The sequence below is a fragment of the Callorhinus ursinus genome, unplaced genomic scaffold (assembly GCF_003265705.2).
Source record: "Callorhinus ursinus isolate GAN/ISIS: 27379988/994484 unplaced genomic scaffold, GSC_fseal_2.0 scaffold13, whole genome shotgun sequence".
NCBI lineage: Eukaryota > Metazoa > Chordata > Mammalia > Carnivora > Otariidae > Callorhinus > Callorhinus ursinus.
The window spans coordinates 14859950-14875844 of NW_027397075.1; the positions used below are offsets into that span (position 1 = coordinate 14859950).

Here is a 15895-nt window from a genome sequence, read left to right on the forward strand (position 1 = left end):
GCAAATCGTATTTATAGCAGTGATACCGAAAGACACATTTAGAGGTTTTTAATTTTGTGAAAGGGACTCCTAATTGCGTGCACACGCACATTAATTGGAGTTTTATATTCCAGGACCATGCAGTGGCGTCGAGCCCGATCATGCTCCGTGACCCGCGGCCGCTTTTCTAAGTGCCTGAGCCTCGCACGAGGGGCGGAGGACGCCCTTCCCTCGGGTTTGTGTGTTCCTCTGAGGGGAAGCGCGGCCCAGGGCCCCAATGGTGGAGGCTCTCATATTAACTTCACAAAGCCGTGCCTGAGCCTCTGTAGCCTCGTGAGCCTGCTAGGAGGGTGTCCTGGCTCCCACTCGGGTGGCTTGAGACCAGAGGCTTGCCCACGGCCGCTTCCTGCAGCCGGATGGACGCCAGCTTGCAGGGGTGAGGCTCCCAGGCTGCAGGGTAGCCTGGCGATTACCACAGCCACTCCAGTGACCCCGGGCTTGCAGAGAGAACCCAGCCGCCCAGCCATGGCAGAAATGCTCCTGAGAACGGGTGTGGTTTTGGTGAGGACTTGAATCTTCTCTGGTCTGCATTGAGTCATTTTTCCCTAGAAATCTGGGGAGAAGCAAAGGATGTCTGTAGTTGACCCAGACTTTGTTCTCCGTGCGGCAGCCGGAGCTGGGGGCGGGAGCAGGGGCTGGCCCTCTGGCCTGGAAGTCTCGGCCCACCCGTGGCTTTGCCAAAGACATTTAATAGCATTTTGTAAACTGCAAAGTGGCTCGGTAAAAATTTTTATCAGTAACCAAATATTTAGTAAGAGGTTGAAAACCTTTTTTAACGTAAGATACACCGATAGCTCTGTTTGAAGGTGGATCCATGACGTTCTGCAGCTAGTGCATTACTAAAGGTGACTATTGACTTGGTTTTAGTGCATCTACTTTGTTTTTAATCAGTGATGATTTATTAGCTCTTAGAAATGTATATTTTGTGCTACTGTTACCACCGTTTAAAATTATTTTTTTTAATATTTATGCACTTGTTTCCCATTTCAGGCCTATGGTCGTCTTTGGGAAACAGGACAATGTTTATTACCAATACGTAGCCTAGACATTTTCAAATTATACACAACTAAGGACAGTTAAGCTTGAGGTCTATGTATAAGCTACTCTGGTCGGTTCTTGCCGTGCAGTGAGAGACTGGAGCTGCGGCGTCGTGGGGACCCCTCCCCCAGTACGTGCGCTGAGGCCCGCCCCCCCCAGAATCTCGTGAGTGGAACTTTTAGGACCCCCAGGGGACTGCTTGTTGGGCCCTCCGAGGAAGCCTTCCCTGCCCCGCGGGCACCCCGGGGTGGCGCCGTCCTGCCTCTTGGCTCTCATGGTCGCAGTCCAGCCTCTGCTTTTGTGTGACTGGGGTCGCAGGAGACCTCGGCTCAGTGTGGATGCTTCATGGGGAGTAATTTATGGAAGCCTCCATCTAGGTTTGTTCTGAGTATTTAGATGAGAATGTTACTGGAATGGAACTTTAACCCAGAAGGTAGTATTTATAATGCATAATCTATAATGCATAATCATTTACTCGTAGTGAATTGTTTCAAGTTAACACTTGTTTAAATTTTTTTTACACTACAGCATTTATGCAATGGTTTACAGGATTCATGGAATTATTTTTATCAGTACAGGAATTAAAACTTTGCATCTTTATTCTGTCGCCTCTTTGAGCTGAGCCTGAGAGCCCACGGGGCCCTGAGGCAGAGGAAGTGGCCCCCACCTGCCTCCCCTTCCTGCCAGTCTCAGGTCACAAGGTGTTCCCATGCAGTCCTGGGTCGCCTCGGAGCGGCTCCGCTGTCCCGTCTGGGGGTGTCTTGGGGCCCACGTGCTCGGAGCTGGAAGTCTCTGCCAGAACAGTGAGCAGCAGGGGTCAGCATAGGGCCTGGCCCGCAGGCAGCAGGTCCCCAGGTGCGCTGGGGCCCTGCACAGGGCACAACTCACCCGCAGGCCTGGTGTAGGGGATGCCGTGCTGGGTCAGCACGCTCTTCAGTCTCCTGAGCTCCTTCGCCAGCTCTTTATGTGCCTACAACACAAGAGTTCCGAGGGCAGGGCGTGCGGCCCAGCAGTGGGGGCCAGCTCGGGGCCAGGCACCCTTCCCTGTCCCTACCTCACGGCAGCTCTCTAAGGTCTGGAAGGCCAGGTCCTTGGCGCCTCCTTCCAGCACCGATTCACTTTGTTCTGGGGTCTTTAGGTAGCCGGCATCCTCAAAAAGCACCCTGAGCCACTTGTCATAGCCCTGGCGATGGAGGAAGAGGGAAGAGCCAGCTCGCGGCTGCGCCACGCCCAGGCAAAGGGGTACCGGCCCCGTACCTCACCTGGGCGGTGATGAGCTCATCAGCCAGGTCCTGCTCTAGCCGGTCCCACCGCTGCTGCAGGGCGGGGGGCAGGGCCGGGTACACTACAATTCAACAGACGCCCCCTTAGCCGAACTCCCCTGCGCCCCCACCTGCACCCCGGGCCGGCCCCAGGGTCCTACCTAACAAGGAGTGTGGGTGGCAGACGAGAGGCGTCTCGAACGTCAGCGCATAGACACAGGTGCTCGGCTCAGACACGTGCGCCAGGCGGCTGCTTTTCCCACAGGTAAGCTCCACCTGTGGGGAAAGCCTTGGTGGGCAGGTGGGGGGAAGCTGGGTCCCCGCATCCTTGGGCCCTTCCCCCACGGTCCCACCTTGCTCTGCCTGCTCCGGGAGCGGCAGGAGTCGCCGTCCCTCATCCACATGCCCCTGAAGGTGTTGTTGGAGATTTCCCACTCGTTCCAGATGCTGAGGGAGAACAGCACGTGAGGCGGGATGGGGGGGGGGGCACCAGCCCAGGGGCCTGGGACCACCTGCCCGCACGCCCCTGGCTCACCCCAGGATCCCACTATAGGCGTTCCAGCGGAAGGTCTGCTCATGCTGTGTCACGTTGTGGAACGGGCAGAACTCGTACTTGTACCTGGGGGCACAGGTGCGTCAGGGGGGGTCCCAGCCCCCGCCCCCGCCCCCACCTCCCCTCACTCACGTGGACTCCACCAGGCTGAAGCACTTGCCAGAAAGCCTGAAGAGGTGCGCGGGCCCTGGAAAACAGCACAAGAGACCAAGTCGAGTGTGGAGTGCAGGTGCGCGAACAGCCCCCAAGCCTAGACCTTCCAGAGAAAGGCAGGTCGGTTTAAACTTGAGACGAGCACAGGGGCCTGGCTGACGTAAGGAAAACAGAAGAACCAGAAACCAGCTGAACCAACCTTACGGGAGTTCTGGAGCACCAGAGGGTGACCACAGCCAAGCAAGCACCAAGCCACCTTCAAGCTCGTGGGACCAGTCCTGGGCTGTCTGTACTTGCCACTGCCCCCTGGTGTGGTGCAGGCCAGCTTGTCTGCAACTTCCCAACAGGCTGGGGCTGACTGAGGACTGGTCTCCGCTTTGCCTACCTTGGATCTCAAGCAGGAAAGGTGGGCATGGCTCACGAAAGCTGCAGGGGGCATAGAGCCTTGCAGGAGTTTGGGGCAGGAGCTTATGGGGGGACACTGACGACAGAGCAGTGGGGGGAGCCTGGGAAAGGCAGGCCTCCGAGAGCGGCCACGCACAAATGGCTGACGAGGAGCCCAGCACAGAGCCCTGTTTTCCACAAATTCTCACAAGGCAGCAGGGGAAACATGGCCGTGACCAAGGGAAAGGACAAAACCGTCCCAGGAGCAGCCCAGAGGCCGGACTTAGGAAAGATTTCCAAACAGTCTTAAATATGCTCCAAGAACTAAAGGAATATGGACAAAAACATATTACAAGAAGAAACCAGAAGAGAAATGCTGCAGCTGAAAAATACAAGCCAAGTAAAGAAGTTGCAGGAAGGGTCAACAGCATCTGAGCAGATGGAAGAACCAGTCAACTGCTGCGGAGCTGTGGGCACCACATGGGAGCCCCCGGAGGACAGCAGGAGCCCCAGCAGAAACTTCCCAACTGGACAGAAGACGTGAATTTACAAATCCAGGACGCTCACTGAACTGCAAGCAGGCGAGGCTCCGACCCTCACCGAGACACCCGAGAAGATCGTGAGAAATCCGAAGACCGTCACACGTAGGCAATGTCCCCGAGCTTCTCAGCGGGGCTCCGCACAGATGGCGTGCGGGCCAGAGGGCAGCTCAACGGTTCCGCATCCAGAACAACCCTCCCCACGGAGGCAGAGTTAAGTCGCCGCAGGGTGCCGGCTGAGGGGTTCCTGATGACTTCAGGGTGCCCGTCCAGACGGAGCAAGTTTGTCTGCTTCTCCAGTAAACATGCATCCACAGCCAACCTGCATGGCCGGGAGGGTCAATCTACAGACTCTGGAAGACGGATGCATGACACGGCATCACAAGCCTTTGCTGGTGGCACCCAGTCCAAGGGGGGGTTGCCCATGGGATTGGTGACCGGGCTGGGGGAGGGGCAGAGCTGACGGGAGTGTTTGTATGGGATCTGACAGTTGAAAAAATTCAAATTAGAATTTAGTCACTTCTAATGTTACTAACCCCCATGGTTTCCACAGAGAAAATAGACATGGGATATACACAAGCAGAAATGAGAGTGAAATCAAGTGTGTCACCTGGAAGAAAATGTCAATGGAGTAATGCAGCAGAGGAAGGACAGAGAAGCCACAAAGCCGAGCCACTTTGGTTCCACAGGGTATGTCCTCTGAAGTACATTCCGAGGGTATGCACCAGCCTGGAGAGAAGCACCCCCGAGCCTGGACCCCACCGCAAACAGACCAGACCCTAAGCAGGATGTCGTTAGGAGACCAAGTACGCTCCATCCGAGTTCTTACTAACCTTAGGTTATACCTACGTGCTTTCCTTCCTGATCACAGCAGGGGCATGTGTGGGGGATGCACAAATATATGGGAATTAGCATCTTAACCACTGGGTCAAACAGGAAATCACAAGGGAAATTAGAAAACACTCTGGGACAGAAACAGTGACCACAGGGTTCCAGGGCTCACGTGGCACGGTGCCAGCAACGCTGAGGGGGCTCGGATACGGGCGACAAACCAGACCCTGAGTCTTTACACCTTCCAGAACTAGACAAAGAGCACACTGAACCCAAAGCTAGCTCAAGGAAAAAATCATAAAAGGTTGGAGCAGAGGCAAAAGGAAAATCAGTAAACCCAATACTGGTTCTTTACAAAGATCAACAAATCGATGAGCCTTTAGCTAGATTGGACAGAGAACCCCACACTGAAATTCCTAAAATCAGGTATGAAAGGGGGGACACTGCCAACTCTGCAGGAACAAGACAGGAGAATACGATGAGAAACCTACTCCAACAAATTGACCACCTTTGTGAAATGGACACATTCCTAGAAACCCAACTGATCAGTCGTCCTCACATGTTCCCAGAGCCTCCGAGGCCAGTGTCACCCTGGCACCAAAGTCACGAAGATCCATCATGAACACGAATGCAGAAAATCCTCAACGAAAACACCAGCAAATGCACTTTAACGGCACATTAAAGGGATCCTACACCAAGTGGGGTTCATTCCCAGAATACGAGGACAGTTCAACATCTTGACAATAAAATCCACAACAGAAGGAAGCCCCGGGGGGAACCCCACGGCTACTTGGCTGTTGCAGAAAGCAGCGCCTGACAGAATTCAACCCCCTTTCATGACAAACACTCCACAAACGAAAAGCAGAAAAGCGGCAGCACAACGGAGGCCACCGAGGCAGACCCCACAGCGCGCATCCTGTGGGCAATGCAGGGCCGGCGCGAGACCCAACGCGCTCCTCCTCAGATCCAGAACGAGACAACGACGCGCTCTGCACTGCGCTCCCTGTTCCAGCAGCACACTGCAAGTTATAGCCATAGCAATTAGGCACAAAAGAGAGAAAAGGCATCCAAACTGGAAAGGAAGAAATACAACTCTGTTGCCAGGATCGCGTGTGGAGAGAGTCCACAAAAGTCTGTTCCTAATGTTGCAGGACATGACACTGACAAACACCAGGTGTGTTTCCCTACACTAACAATCCACAAAGGAAATTCAGCAACTCCATATAAAAGTATTGAAAAGAAAAATAGTCGGAATTAACCAAAAAGGCAAAATACTTGTACAAACTACAGAATGCAGCTAAAATTAAAGATATAAATAAATGAAATAAATAGAAGCCCTGTGTTCACGGACAGGAAAACTTAATCTTAAAATGTGAATACTACCCTAAATGACCTAATTCAGTCTGTATCAAAATCCCAGGAAAATTTGTTTGCAGAAATAAGAAAACCCATCCTAAAATTAAAATGAAATCTCAACCCCAAATAGCCAAAACTATCTTTAAAAGAACAAAGTTAGCTGAGTGGCGCCTGGGTGGCTCAGTCGTTAAGCGTCTGCCTTCAGCTGAGGTCATGGTCCCAGGGTCCTGGGATCAAGCCCCCCGCGTCGGGCTCCCTGCTCCACGGGACACTTGCTTCTCCTCTCCCACTCCCCCTGCTTGTGTTCCCTCTCTCGGTGTCTTTCTGTCAAATAAATAAATAAAATCTTAAGAGAAAAAAAAGGAACAGTTGAAAAACTCAATCCCTGATTTCAAAACGTGCTTCAAAGCCACAGACTGAAACAGTGTGGTGCTGGCGTGCACACAGGTGGGGTGATGGAGCCCAGAGCCCAGAGACGGTCCTGAACATCCATTCTTATGATCTGATGTCAAGACCATTCAGCGGGGAAAGGGCCATTTTCTCAATAAATGGTGCCGGGAAACAATAACCAGACGTAGAGGAAGAAACCGGAACCTTACTTTACACCATATACAAAAATAACTCAAAATGGGTTTGAGGCTAAGCCTAAAAAGCTCAGTAGAAAAACGGGGAAAAATCCTTAGGACATTGGCTTTGGCAATGACTTCTTGGCTATGACCCCAAAGGCACTCTAAGAAACAAAACCAATGAATTGGACTTGGAAACAACTTCTGTGCATCAGAGGGCACTATCAAGAGAAAGAGACAACCCACAGAACGCAAGAAAACACTTGCAAATTCACACTTCCAGTAAGGGTAATCTCCAGGACGCACACAACTCCTGTAACAACAAAACATCCCCAAACCACTTCATTCCAAAATGGACAAGGATTGACTAGAGTCTGAAGCAGCTCTACAAACACAATGCACAGACATGGAGGGTGTGGTCATCAGGGAAACCTTCAAACCCACAACGAGCCACTGCCCTCCCGTTAGGATGGCTGTTCTCACACGCGCGCGCACACATGCACGTGGGAAGATAGCAAACTTCGGTCAGGACGTGGAGGAACATACCGTGGTGATCATTTTGGAATATGTACAAATACTGAACCACGTATTGTACACTTGGAACTACAAGAATGTTCTAGATCTACTTTCTCTCAATTTTAAAAAAGGACCAATCGATGGGCCCCTCACAGGGAGCACAACAGAATGGGATGAGGCAGGAAGGGTGGTCTGAGCGCACCTGTCTCTACAGCTTTACATGTGAACTGTATGAACGCGTTCACATGTTCAAAGTTAAAAGGATGACTGTGAGTCCCTACAGCTAAAATCAAAGCAAGTGAACCAAACTGTATAGAGGAACATGACCTTGCAGGAAAAATCCCTCTTACGGATTTAAGAGCACGAACTTCCATGAGTTAATGGTAACAGCCCATGAGAGTTCTGACATCCTCATCTGTGTAGAGAGAAGCAAAGGACAATGTGAACCGTATCAGAGGCCACTGCGGCTGACACCAGGCCAACCCTCCTGCAGGGCGCTCCAGAGCCCACCCCAGTGTCATGGACCAGAGCGACAGGGACGATGGGGGATGACCCAGCAGCTGGGAAGTCAGGGCAACACAGGAAGGCAGTGGGCCCCGAGGATGAGCCCCCAGGGGTTTCCTTCTCAGGGCCACCCCCAGGAAGGACAGCGGCCCCAAAGCTCAGAACGGACGAAGAGTAACTGCTGAAAGGCATTTACAGTCAGTGTTTTCAGATCAGCCCTTCAATTCTTTAAACTCGAAGAAAAAACATGTACTTGACAGAATTCAGCAGGTGCCATGCTGCCAGGCCCCTGAACACGGGCGCGACCCCACAGTGCCCTCATGGGGGTGGGTACACTTCCTCGGTTCACTGTTTTTTTTTTTTTTGCTGTCATTACTGAGCACAAAACGGACAAGTGAAGTCATGGAAATGTTTGCAATTAGACAACTATGGAAAAGAAAACCCTCATTTTCAAACTCCACAACTGCAGGTGGTGTCTGAAAACCAGTCGAGCACACACGTGGCTTTTGAAAAAGAAAACAGCACTGGTTTAGAAGCTGGGGCGCTCCTGGCCGCCTCAGTGGGAGGAGCTTGCAACTCTTGATCTCGGGGACCTGAGTTCGAGCCTCATGCTGGGTGGGTAGCAGTTATTAAAAAAAGTAAATAAAATTAATATTTTTACTTTCAGAAACTACAAGTTAGATGAGCCGTTTGGTTGTATCTGGGAGAAGGCAGCTGGCTTACTGTTGGGTGTAGGCTCTTGCTTAGAAGACATTTAATGTCTCCAATATTTTCTCATGGTTTCCTGCTGGAAAAGACAGACAGCCCCCTCCACCCCCATGGGGCTCTCCCTGCCGCACACCGGGGTGGTTCTCTCTCCCTGCTTCGCTAGGACATCAGAGCCCTGGGCAAACCACTGATCGTTCTCAGTCTTCCATTCTAAAGACACAAGACCAAGATCAAAGCTCACGTTCTGGAAAACGTGGGAAATGTGCACATGAACTCTGGGTTCCGAGTCCCACGGAATCCCGTGAGACCTGCCGCCCACTGGGATCAGTCCTGAGCTCACCGGTGCCCGGGGTCTGAATGTCCAAGCACACTCTTTTGCTCACCTGTGTTGCTTTCAGCTCTTCTAAATCCACGATTAACTTACATTCCCTTTTAGAATTATGACTTAATTGCTGAAAGAGATTACTTTTGTCATAATGATGGGAAATTTTTTCACAGAACTTTTTAAAACTGTATTTGTTGTGTGCTTCACGTGCTCAAAATAGTGGTTTTTAAAAAATTCAGTAAGAGATTGAAAACTGTGCAGTGTAACTGTTGTGATCTTTGTGTTTTCACTTTAAATTTTAAATGCCAGACTTTACAAAATAGCTAATAACCTTCAATAGAACCACTGGGTCTCTCCCGGATATCTGATTTTAATCATTAGCTTAAAGAAAATCCTTGCACTACATTAATAAAACTCAAGATTTTCACATTAAAGGTTTTGTTTTGGAAAAAATACTAGTGGCTTTTAAAAAGCAAAGCTTAATTAATAGAATGGGCTTTTTCTGAGACTGCTTTCTCTGTGTGTCTCACCGCCCTGCTCTGGATTAGAGGTAAAGTCACCTGGTAAATACCGAGCCCTTCGCTTACCTTTCCTAAGGCAACCTTTGGACACCTGTTTTGGAAGCCAGCTTGAGTCACAGTAAAGGACACACACATTTGGGTGGGGAGGAGTGGTAAAACTGGAAAGCTGTGTCTTAATTACTTGAAAATAGCTCTAAAATATTTTGTAGGAAACTATTTGAGCTGCACAATCCAAACACATCAAGCGTCCAGTGGGACTACTTTTATAAATGCACACGTCTTCGTGGGTCAGAACCCTTCAGTCTATAACAAATCTCATCCAGATGAAAGCCATCTGTCAGAAAAGCCTCGCTCTGTTGAGAATACGTGCTTTAAAGCTTCAGACTGAAGCAGAGCAGTGCGGACGGGAGCGGGCCTTCCCCTGGCTGAGGGCCATACTGAAGAAAACTGCTCACACCCTTTTCTTCCGCCTGGTAGAGAGTTTTTTTGTTTGCCCACTCAGCATTTTTAGAGATCGTACATTTGTTCAATCACGTTAGTTGGTTTGGGAATAAGCATTTTCTAAAAAGGGATAGTCCTGAAAACTCAGTGTCTCAAGAGTTTCTGAAGTCACCAGAATGGACCCAGCCTGGGGCGGGAGGCCCCGCGCCCCCAGCACCAGCTCCCCACTGCACGTGCAGTGCCCAAAGTGCCGCTGGCTTTGACGGCAGTATTGTAGCACCTTCTTTTCACATCTTTGGAAACAACTACATTAAAAACCTTATCAGGAGACCTGCAAAGATTAGGTTTGCTTTCTGAAGGAAGAGCCCAGTGAGGTGGCTGGAGAGGCTATTTCTGCCTAACTCATGTACGCCCGATACTTCTTGGGCACACTTTGTAGAAAAATAGTTTGACCTTTGGTACATTTTGAGCAAATGGGGCCCATTTAAGAATCTTAGAATAATTTAACATTCACCCTTTATACCTGTTTTGAAAGCCTTTACATTTTTGTTGGGTAATTTTTTAAAAAATTTTTATTTGAGAGAAAATGCGCATGTGGGGGGGCAGAGGGAGATGGAGAAACACTCCTCGCTGAGCAGGGAGCAGTCAGGTAATTTTTTCCAAGCCATGAATATAATCTATTAAACCATGTTTATGCTATCCATTCTGTTTTTTAGTTGGAAAAAAAAGATGTTAAAAATATTTATGAAGAAGAGTTTAAATATTTTTAATCTTAGGAGCACCTGGGTGGCTCAGTCGGTTAAGTGTCCAACTCTTGGTTTCAGTTCGGGTCATGATCTCAGGATCGTGAGATTGAGCCCCGTGTCGGGCTCCGTGATGAGCACAGAGTCTAAGTCTCTCTCTCTGTGCCTCTGCTCTGCCCCCTGTCCCCTGCTTGCTCGCTCTCACTAAAATAAATCTTTACATATATATTTTTAATCTTAAAAAAAAAACAAAAAGAAATGCACCACAGGGCAGCCTGAAACTGCCTACGAGCCCTGCGGGGCTCCCTGGCCCAGCCCTACACACACACCTGGGGGGAGGCCTGCAAAGCCAGAGACCCAGCAGGGCCCGAGTGTGGGCTCAGATCTGTCTGAACAGATCATGCTCTTCAAAGGAGCACAGCCGAGCCCGCGTCAAGAACTTACTCCAAAAATATGAGATGTGTGAGCACGCAGGCAGTGCGACCCACACCGGAGAGAAAAGGAAAACACCACTGCGGCTCAAGCCCCACACGGCGCAGATGCTGGGAGCAGAAGAGAATTTTAAAGCAGTTATTACAACATGTTTAAGGGAGTAAAACAAAACAGGAATAAAGTCTCAGCAGTTATGTAGAAAATAGAAAAAAACTGAAATTCTAGAAATAAAAAGCAGGTCAGAAATAATTAGCAATTTAAATCCAGCAATATATAAAATGTGTGGACTCATCTTGACCGAGTGGGGTTCATTCCAAGGATACAGGATTGGCTCAACATTCACAAATTCCCACTAACCAATGTATAAACAGCCCGAAAAAGCGAACTCTCTGACCATCTCAATAGGTACAGAAAAGCATTTGACACAATTCCCATCCATTCACACAGTGAAAACTCAGCAAGCAGGCAGAAGAGGAAACCTCCTCTCCCCGACCAAGGGGGGACGCCTGAGCCGACAGAGGGATGCTGAGCAAGGAGCAAGGAAGGGAGAGCGGCTCTTCAGCAGCACAGGAGGCCTGGCCCGTGCAAGACACACGAAAAACAAATGAAAGCCACCAGATTAGAAAGGGAAAAAAAAAAAAAACACAACGGTCTTTATTCCAGTGAACACGAAAAAGAAATGTTAAGCACCACAGGAACGCAATGAACAAAATTCAGAATGTGGTAAACAACTGACCCAGTTTCTTCAATAAGGAAATTATGAGCGAACAGGGAGGGGAGCTATAGATCCAGAGACAAAGTCCATGAGGCCACAGCACACGGAGCAGAAACACCAACTTGGACAAACCAGCTCTTAACGATGAGAGACCGTTAGAAACCTAAGGCACTGACAGGATTTTTATTGAAGGAATTAGTGGTGGTGTTCGTTTTTTTAAAGCGTGAAGAAGATAACATGGCTATGCCCTTAGGACGACCAAAAGATTTACAAATGAGCTAAGTGGTAAGAACAGGGCTGCTGGTGAGGGCTGAGGCTGAGTGCCGGGATTTGGGGCCTCAACGTCCTTCCCTCCCACTTTCCCATGTGCTCCAAATCGGCCCTATCACAAAACTGTTTAAACTCAAGTAAAAATCGGGGCACCTGGGGGGCTCTGTCGGTTGAGCATCCGATTCTTGATTTCAGTTCAGGTCATGATCTCAGGGTCATGGGATCGAGCTCCAGGTGGGGCTCTGGGCTCAGTAAGGAGTTTGCTTGGGATTCTCTCCCTCTGCGGCTCTCCCCGCCCACCCCGCTCTTGAGTGCTTTCTCTAAAATAAATGACTCTTAAAAAACAAAACAAAAACTTAAAAAAGGGTTTTAAAGTTAGTGAAAATCGAAAATGAAAAAGATGTATAGCAGGCACTACCACTGAGCACAGGTAGAAACATCTGACCCAAAGTGCTTGTCAGAGAGATTAGACACGGATGTGCTCGGCCTTGCACCACAGAGCTCTGACATCTGTCCCTGGTTGGACACATCCTAAAATGAACTGCATAAAAACTCAAGCCTCACCCACTCATTTCATGTTACTAGTAGTATTGTTATTATAATCCCAAAGCTATTTTCTGTGATTATGGGAGTTAGCCAGTAAATATATTTGTGATTAAGGAACCCAGCTTTTCAATGTTAGAAAAACGTAGGGAAAAAACCCCAGCCCTGTAATACTACATTTCAGTTGGAAACTTAAAGTCACATGGATCTCCCAACATAAACACATATATGTGTGTGTATGCTTTTTGAAATAATGAGACTTACAAGAAGTTGCAAAACTCCTGCTCCACGGTCCACGTACCAACACGCAGCCTCTCCCAATGCTTACCCAGCTCTGGTTCATCACCTCAACTAGGACACTGACGTAGGCATGACAGAAGCAATTATGGGCCATACTCAATTTCAGTTCTTACATGGACTCACCAATAAGAAAGAACAGTGATACACAACAGTGATACACAACAACACGGATGAGTCCCAGAAACACGAGGCTGGAAAGAAACCAGACACGGGAACGCATGCTCTGGGACTCCATGTAGCTGGAGGCCAAGCACGAAGGAGACTCATCTACAGTGACAGACACCAGAAAGCGATAAGGAGGATGTGGAAAGGAACACAGCATTTTCTGGTTGATGAAATTGTTCTCCACCTTGTTTTGGGCAACAAGGACATGGATGTGATCAAGTGCCACATTTCATCAAACTGAATGTGTCAACCACAGCTCAATAAAAATAGTTTCAAATGAGCCGATGCTGGTCTTCAAAAAGAAAAGAGGAGGGGAGAGGAAGGCTATTCTTTGTCAGAGGCCATCTGCTAGGAGATGCAGCGGCATGAGAGATGCAGAAAGTAGGCACGCACTCTCCTCCTCCCTCGGGGAAGAACGCGAGACTCCTGGGCGCAGCGGTCACTCAAGAGCCCAGGGACAGCTCGCAGCCCGCACGCCAAGAGCAGAAGCCCGTGTGGACAGTGGAGGGACCCTGGCCACAAAGCACTGTCCTCCCACATGAGGCCACACATGGTCCACTGCCTTGCTAGGAAGGATCCGTGTCCAGACCACTGACCCTGACCACCTGACAGTAATCAAGCTCCCCAGCCTATCTCCCCACTCACGGAGCACACACCAAAGAAAGGAGAACCAGGCAAATGACCTAAACCAGAGCAATCCAGGAGGTCATTCTGTAAGACAACTGGCCCGGACTCCTCCAAAGTCAAGGTCATGAAAGCCTTTTTTAAAGGGGGTACCGTGTAGAGGGACCTGTTGCAGATTTAAGATTACAGACACCTGATTAACCAAATACACGTGTGACCCTTGACTAATCCTGGGGCAGGGGGGCTTGGGACAGCTGTAGAGGGCACTGAGACGACTGGGGGGTGTGGACTGTTTACACACTTACTACTAGTTTTGGGGGGGTGGGGGATCCATCCTGGAACTATTTACAGATAAAGTGTCATAATGTCTGTAATCTAGTTTCAAATGGTTCAGCAAAATGGAAATTCACATTTTTCAAAATGATGAAAGAGAGGAGGACCAGGCAAATGTGAACCGTTCCCAGAGGTGCAGAGCACACGGGTGTCCACTGTCCCATTTCTCCATTTTTTTCAATACTTTTTGTAATAAAAAACAGGGATAGAATTGTTCAGAGTGAAATCTCACACCTGCTCCCTGAGTGCATCCTACCCACGCCCAGTCCCTCCGGCTTGGGCGTCCTTGCTGGAGGCCTCCGCCTGCCCCCGGCCCTTTGTGGGACTCCTCTTCCCACAGGTCCCCATCCCTCCCTCACGTCCTTTCCTCCTTCAGCTTCTGGCCAAAATGTCATTTCTCAGCTTTTTCCTGACTCCCCTATTTAAGTGGCTCTGTCCCTAGAGCATATGACTCTTGATCTTGGGGTCTCGAGTTTAAGCCCCACACTGGGTGTACAGTTTACTTAACAAGAATTAAAAATAAAATAAACAGGGCGCCTGGGTGGCTCAGTCGTTAAGCGTCTGCCTTTGGCTCCAGTCATGATCCCAGGGTCCTGGGATCAAGTCGTGCATCAGGCTCCCTGCTCGGCAGGCAGGAAGCCTGCTTCTCCCTCTCCCACTCCCCCTGCTTGTATTCCCTCTCTCGCTGTGTCTCTTTGTCAAATAAATAAATAAAATCTTTAAAAAAATAAAATGGCAGTTCCCAAAACAACGCTCACCTCTTCACACACACTTTCGTCTCTGCTTTCCAGACCGACAGAGTATTTCTCATCAAGCATTCTACGTTTCACCTACTTCTTTACTGGCGCACATACGCACACTCCCCCCATTAGACTGTCACGAAGAGAGAACAAGCCCTCTACGTTTTGCTCATTTCTGCATTCCCACCACAGACCCTAACACACAGTAGTGCTCAATAGAAAACATTACTGGGTTTTTTGCTTCCCATGTTTCTCATTTGACGACCAAGCCATTCCACTTCAGGGATCCTGCCTTTGGAAACCACGCACACAGCCTAGAAACAGACAATCCATACGGAAGGATGTTCTCCACAGCATTGCTTCTAACGACCAACAAATTTAAACGTAACATCTGACGAGAGAAGGACGCAGCGCCATCCTATGAAAGACTAAGTATCAAGTGAGAAGAGTGAAGGCCAGTGTTCACCACCATGAAGGCACACGGCGAGCAACAGCAGCAAATGAGCAAACCTGTGTAGTCCGTGTTCAAAAAAAGGCAAAAAATACGTTTTAAAAAATAGCGGCAGAAAGCACCAAACCACATTAATGCACGTTTTTCCTTGTACACTTACGCACGTAAAAGCACAAAAGACGTCTGTGGCCAACTATTAACTGAGATCACCTTCACAAAAGGAATTAAAGAGGACTAAAACCGGGGGTAACTATTTAACTCGTACTAGAACGTTCTGGAATACTAACGTTGGTGCACTCAAAACTCTGAAAGGCTGACAAACGAATGCACGAGCCTCCGGGCCCTTTCAGGGCCCTCATCCCAGGATACCCCCGTCCACCCGAGCCGGGAACCCGCGCCGGCTCCCCGCTTCCCTCCCTGGCCGCCCCCATGTGCGCGGCCAGGGTCCCGCACTCACCAGACACGGGTGAAGGATCCCTCTTGGGTTGGAGGCGACTAGTCTGGGGCAGGAACGGGTTGTTGAGCCTGCGAGGAGCGGCAGGGTCAGGGGGAGCCGGGCTCTGGGCTGTCCCTCCGCGCCCCGCCGCGCCCCGCGGGGCCGCTCACCCGAACGCGTTGGGCTCCTCCACCACCTTCATCTTGGCGGCAGCGGCGGGCGCGGGCCCTGCGGGGAACGGGGCGGTGAGGAGGCGGGCGGGTGGCGGCGCACGCCAGAGGCCCCGGGACGCAGGGACACTAACCCGGCGCCGCGAGCCCCAACAGCAGCAGGAAGCCCGCCAGCCTCGCCGCCATCGCTCCCCGCGCGCGCGGTCACGTGGGCGCCGCTGGGCCGGAAGTGGCGCT

General features: G+C 50.1%; 2 protein-coding genes across 3 annotated transcripts in view; one reads left to right on the forward strand and one right to left on the reverse strand.

The window, feature by feature from the left end:
* UNKL (unk like zinc finger) overlaps positions 1-1677 on the forward strand; it is a 34944-nt gene extending 33267 nt beyond the window's left edge. For both annotated transcript variants that reach the window (XR_012380492.1, XM_073899740.1), the window contains exon 16: positions 114-1677. Coding sequence is in view for 1 of the 2 variants with exons in the window: in XM_073899740.1 (XP_073755841.1) it covers positions 114-115 (2 nt within the window). In the remaining variant the exon portion in view is untranslated. The remainder of the gene's footprint in view (positions 1-113) is intronic.
* GNPTG (N-acetylglucosamine-1-phosphate transferase subunit gamma) lies at positions 1659-15889 on the reverse strand. Its single transcript, XM_025877452.2, has 11 exons — positions 15793-15889; positions 15659-15716; positions 15510-15577; positions 3025-3079; positions 2875-2958; positions 2693-2786; positions 2501-2615; positions 2340-2422; positions 2132-2260; positions 1966-2047; positions 1659-1869 (listed from the first exon to the last, which is right to left on the reverse strand). Exons 1-11 carry the CDS (start codon positions 15842-15844, stop codon positions 1772-1774), a joined length of 918 nt encoding a protein of 305 aa, XP_025733237.1. The 5' UTR covers positions 15845-15889; the 3' UTR covers positions 1659-1771.
* Positions 15890-15895: the final 6 nt, after the last annotated feature.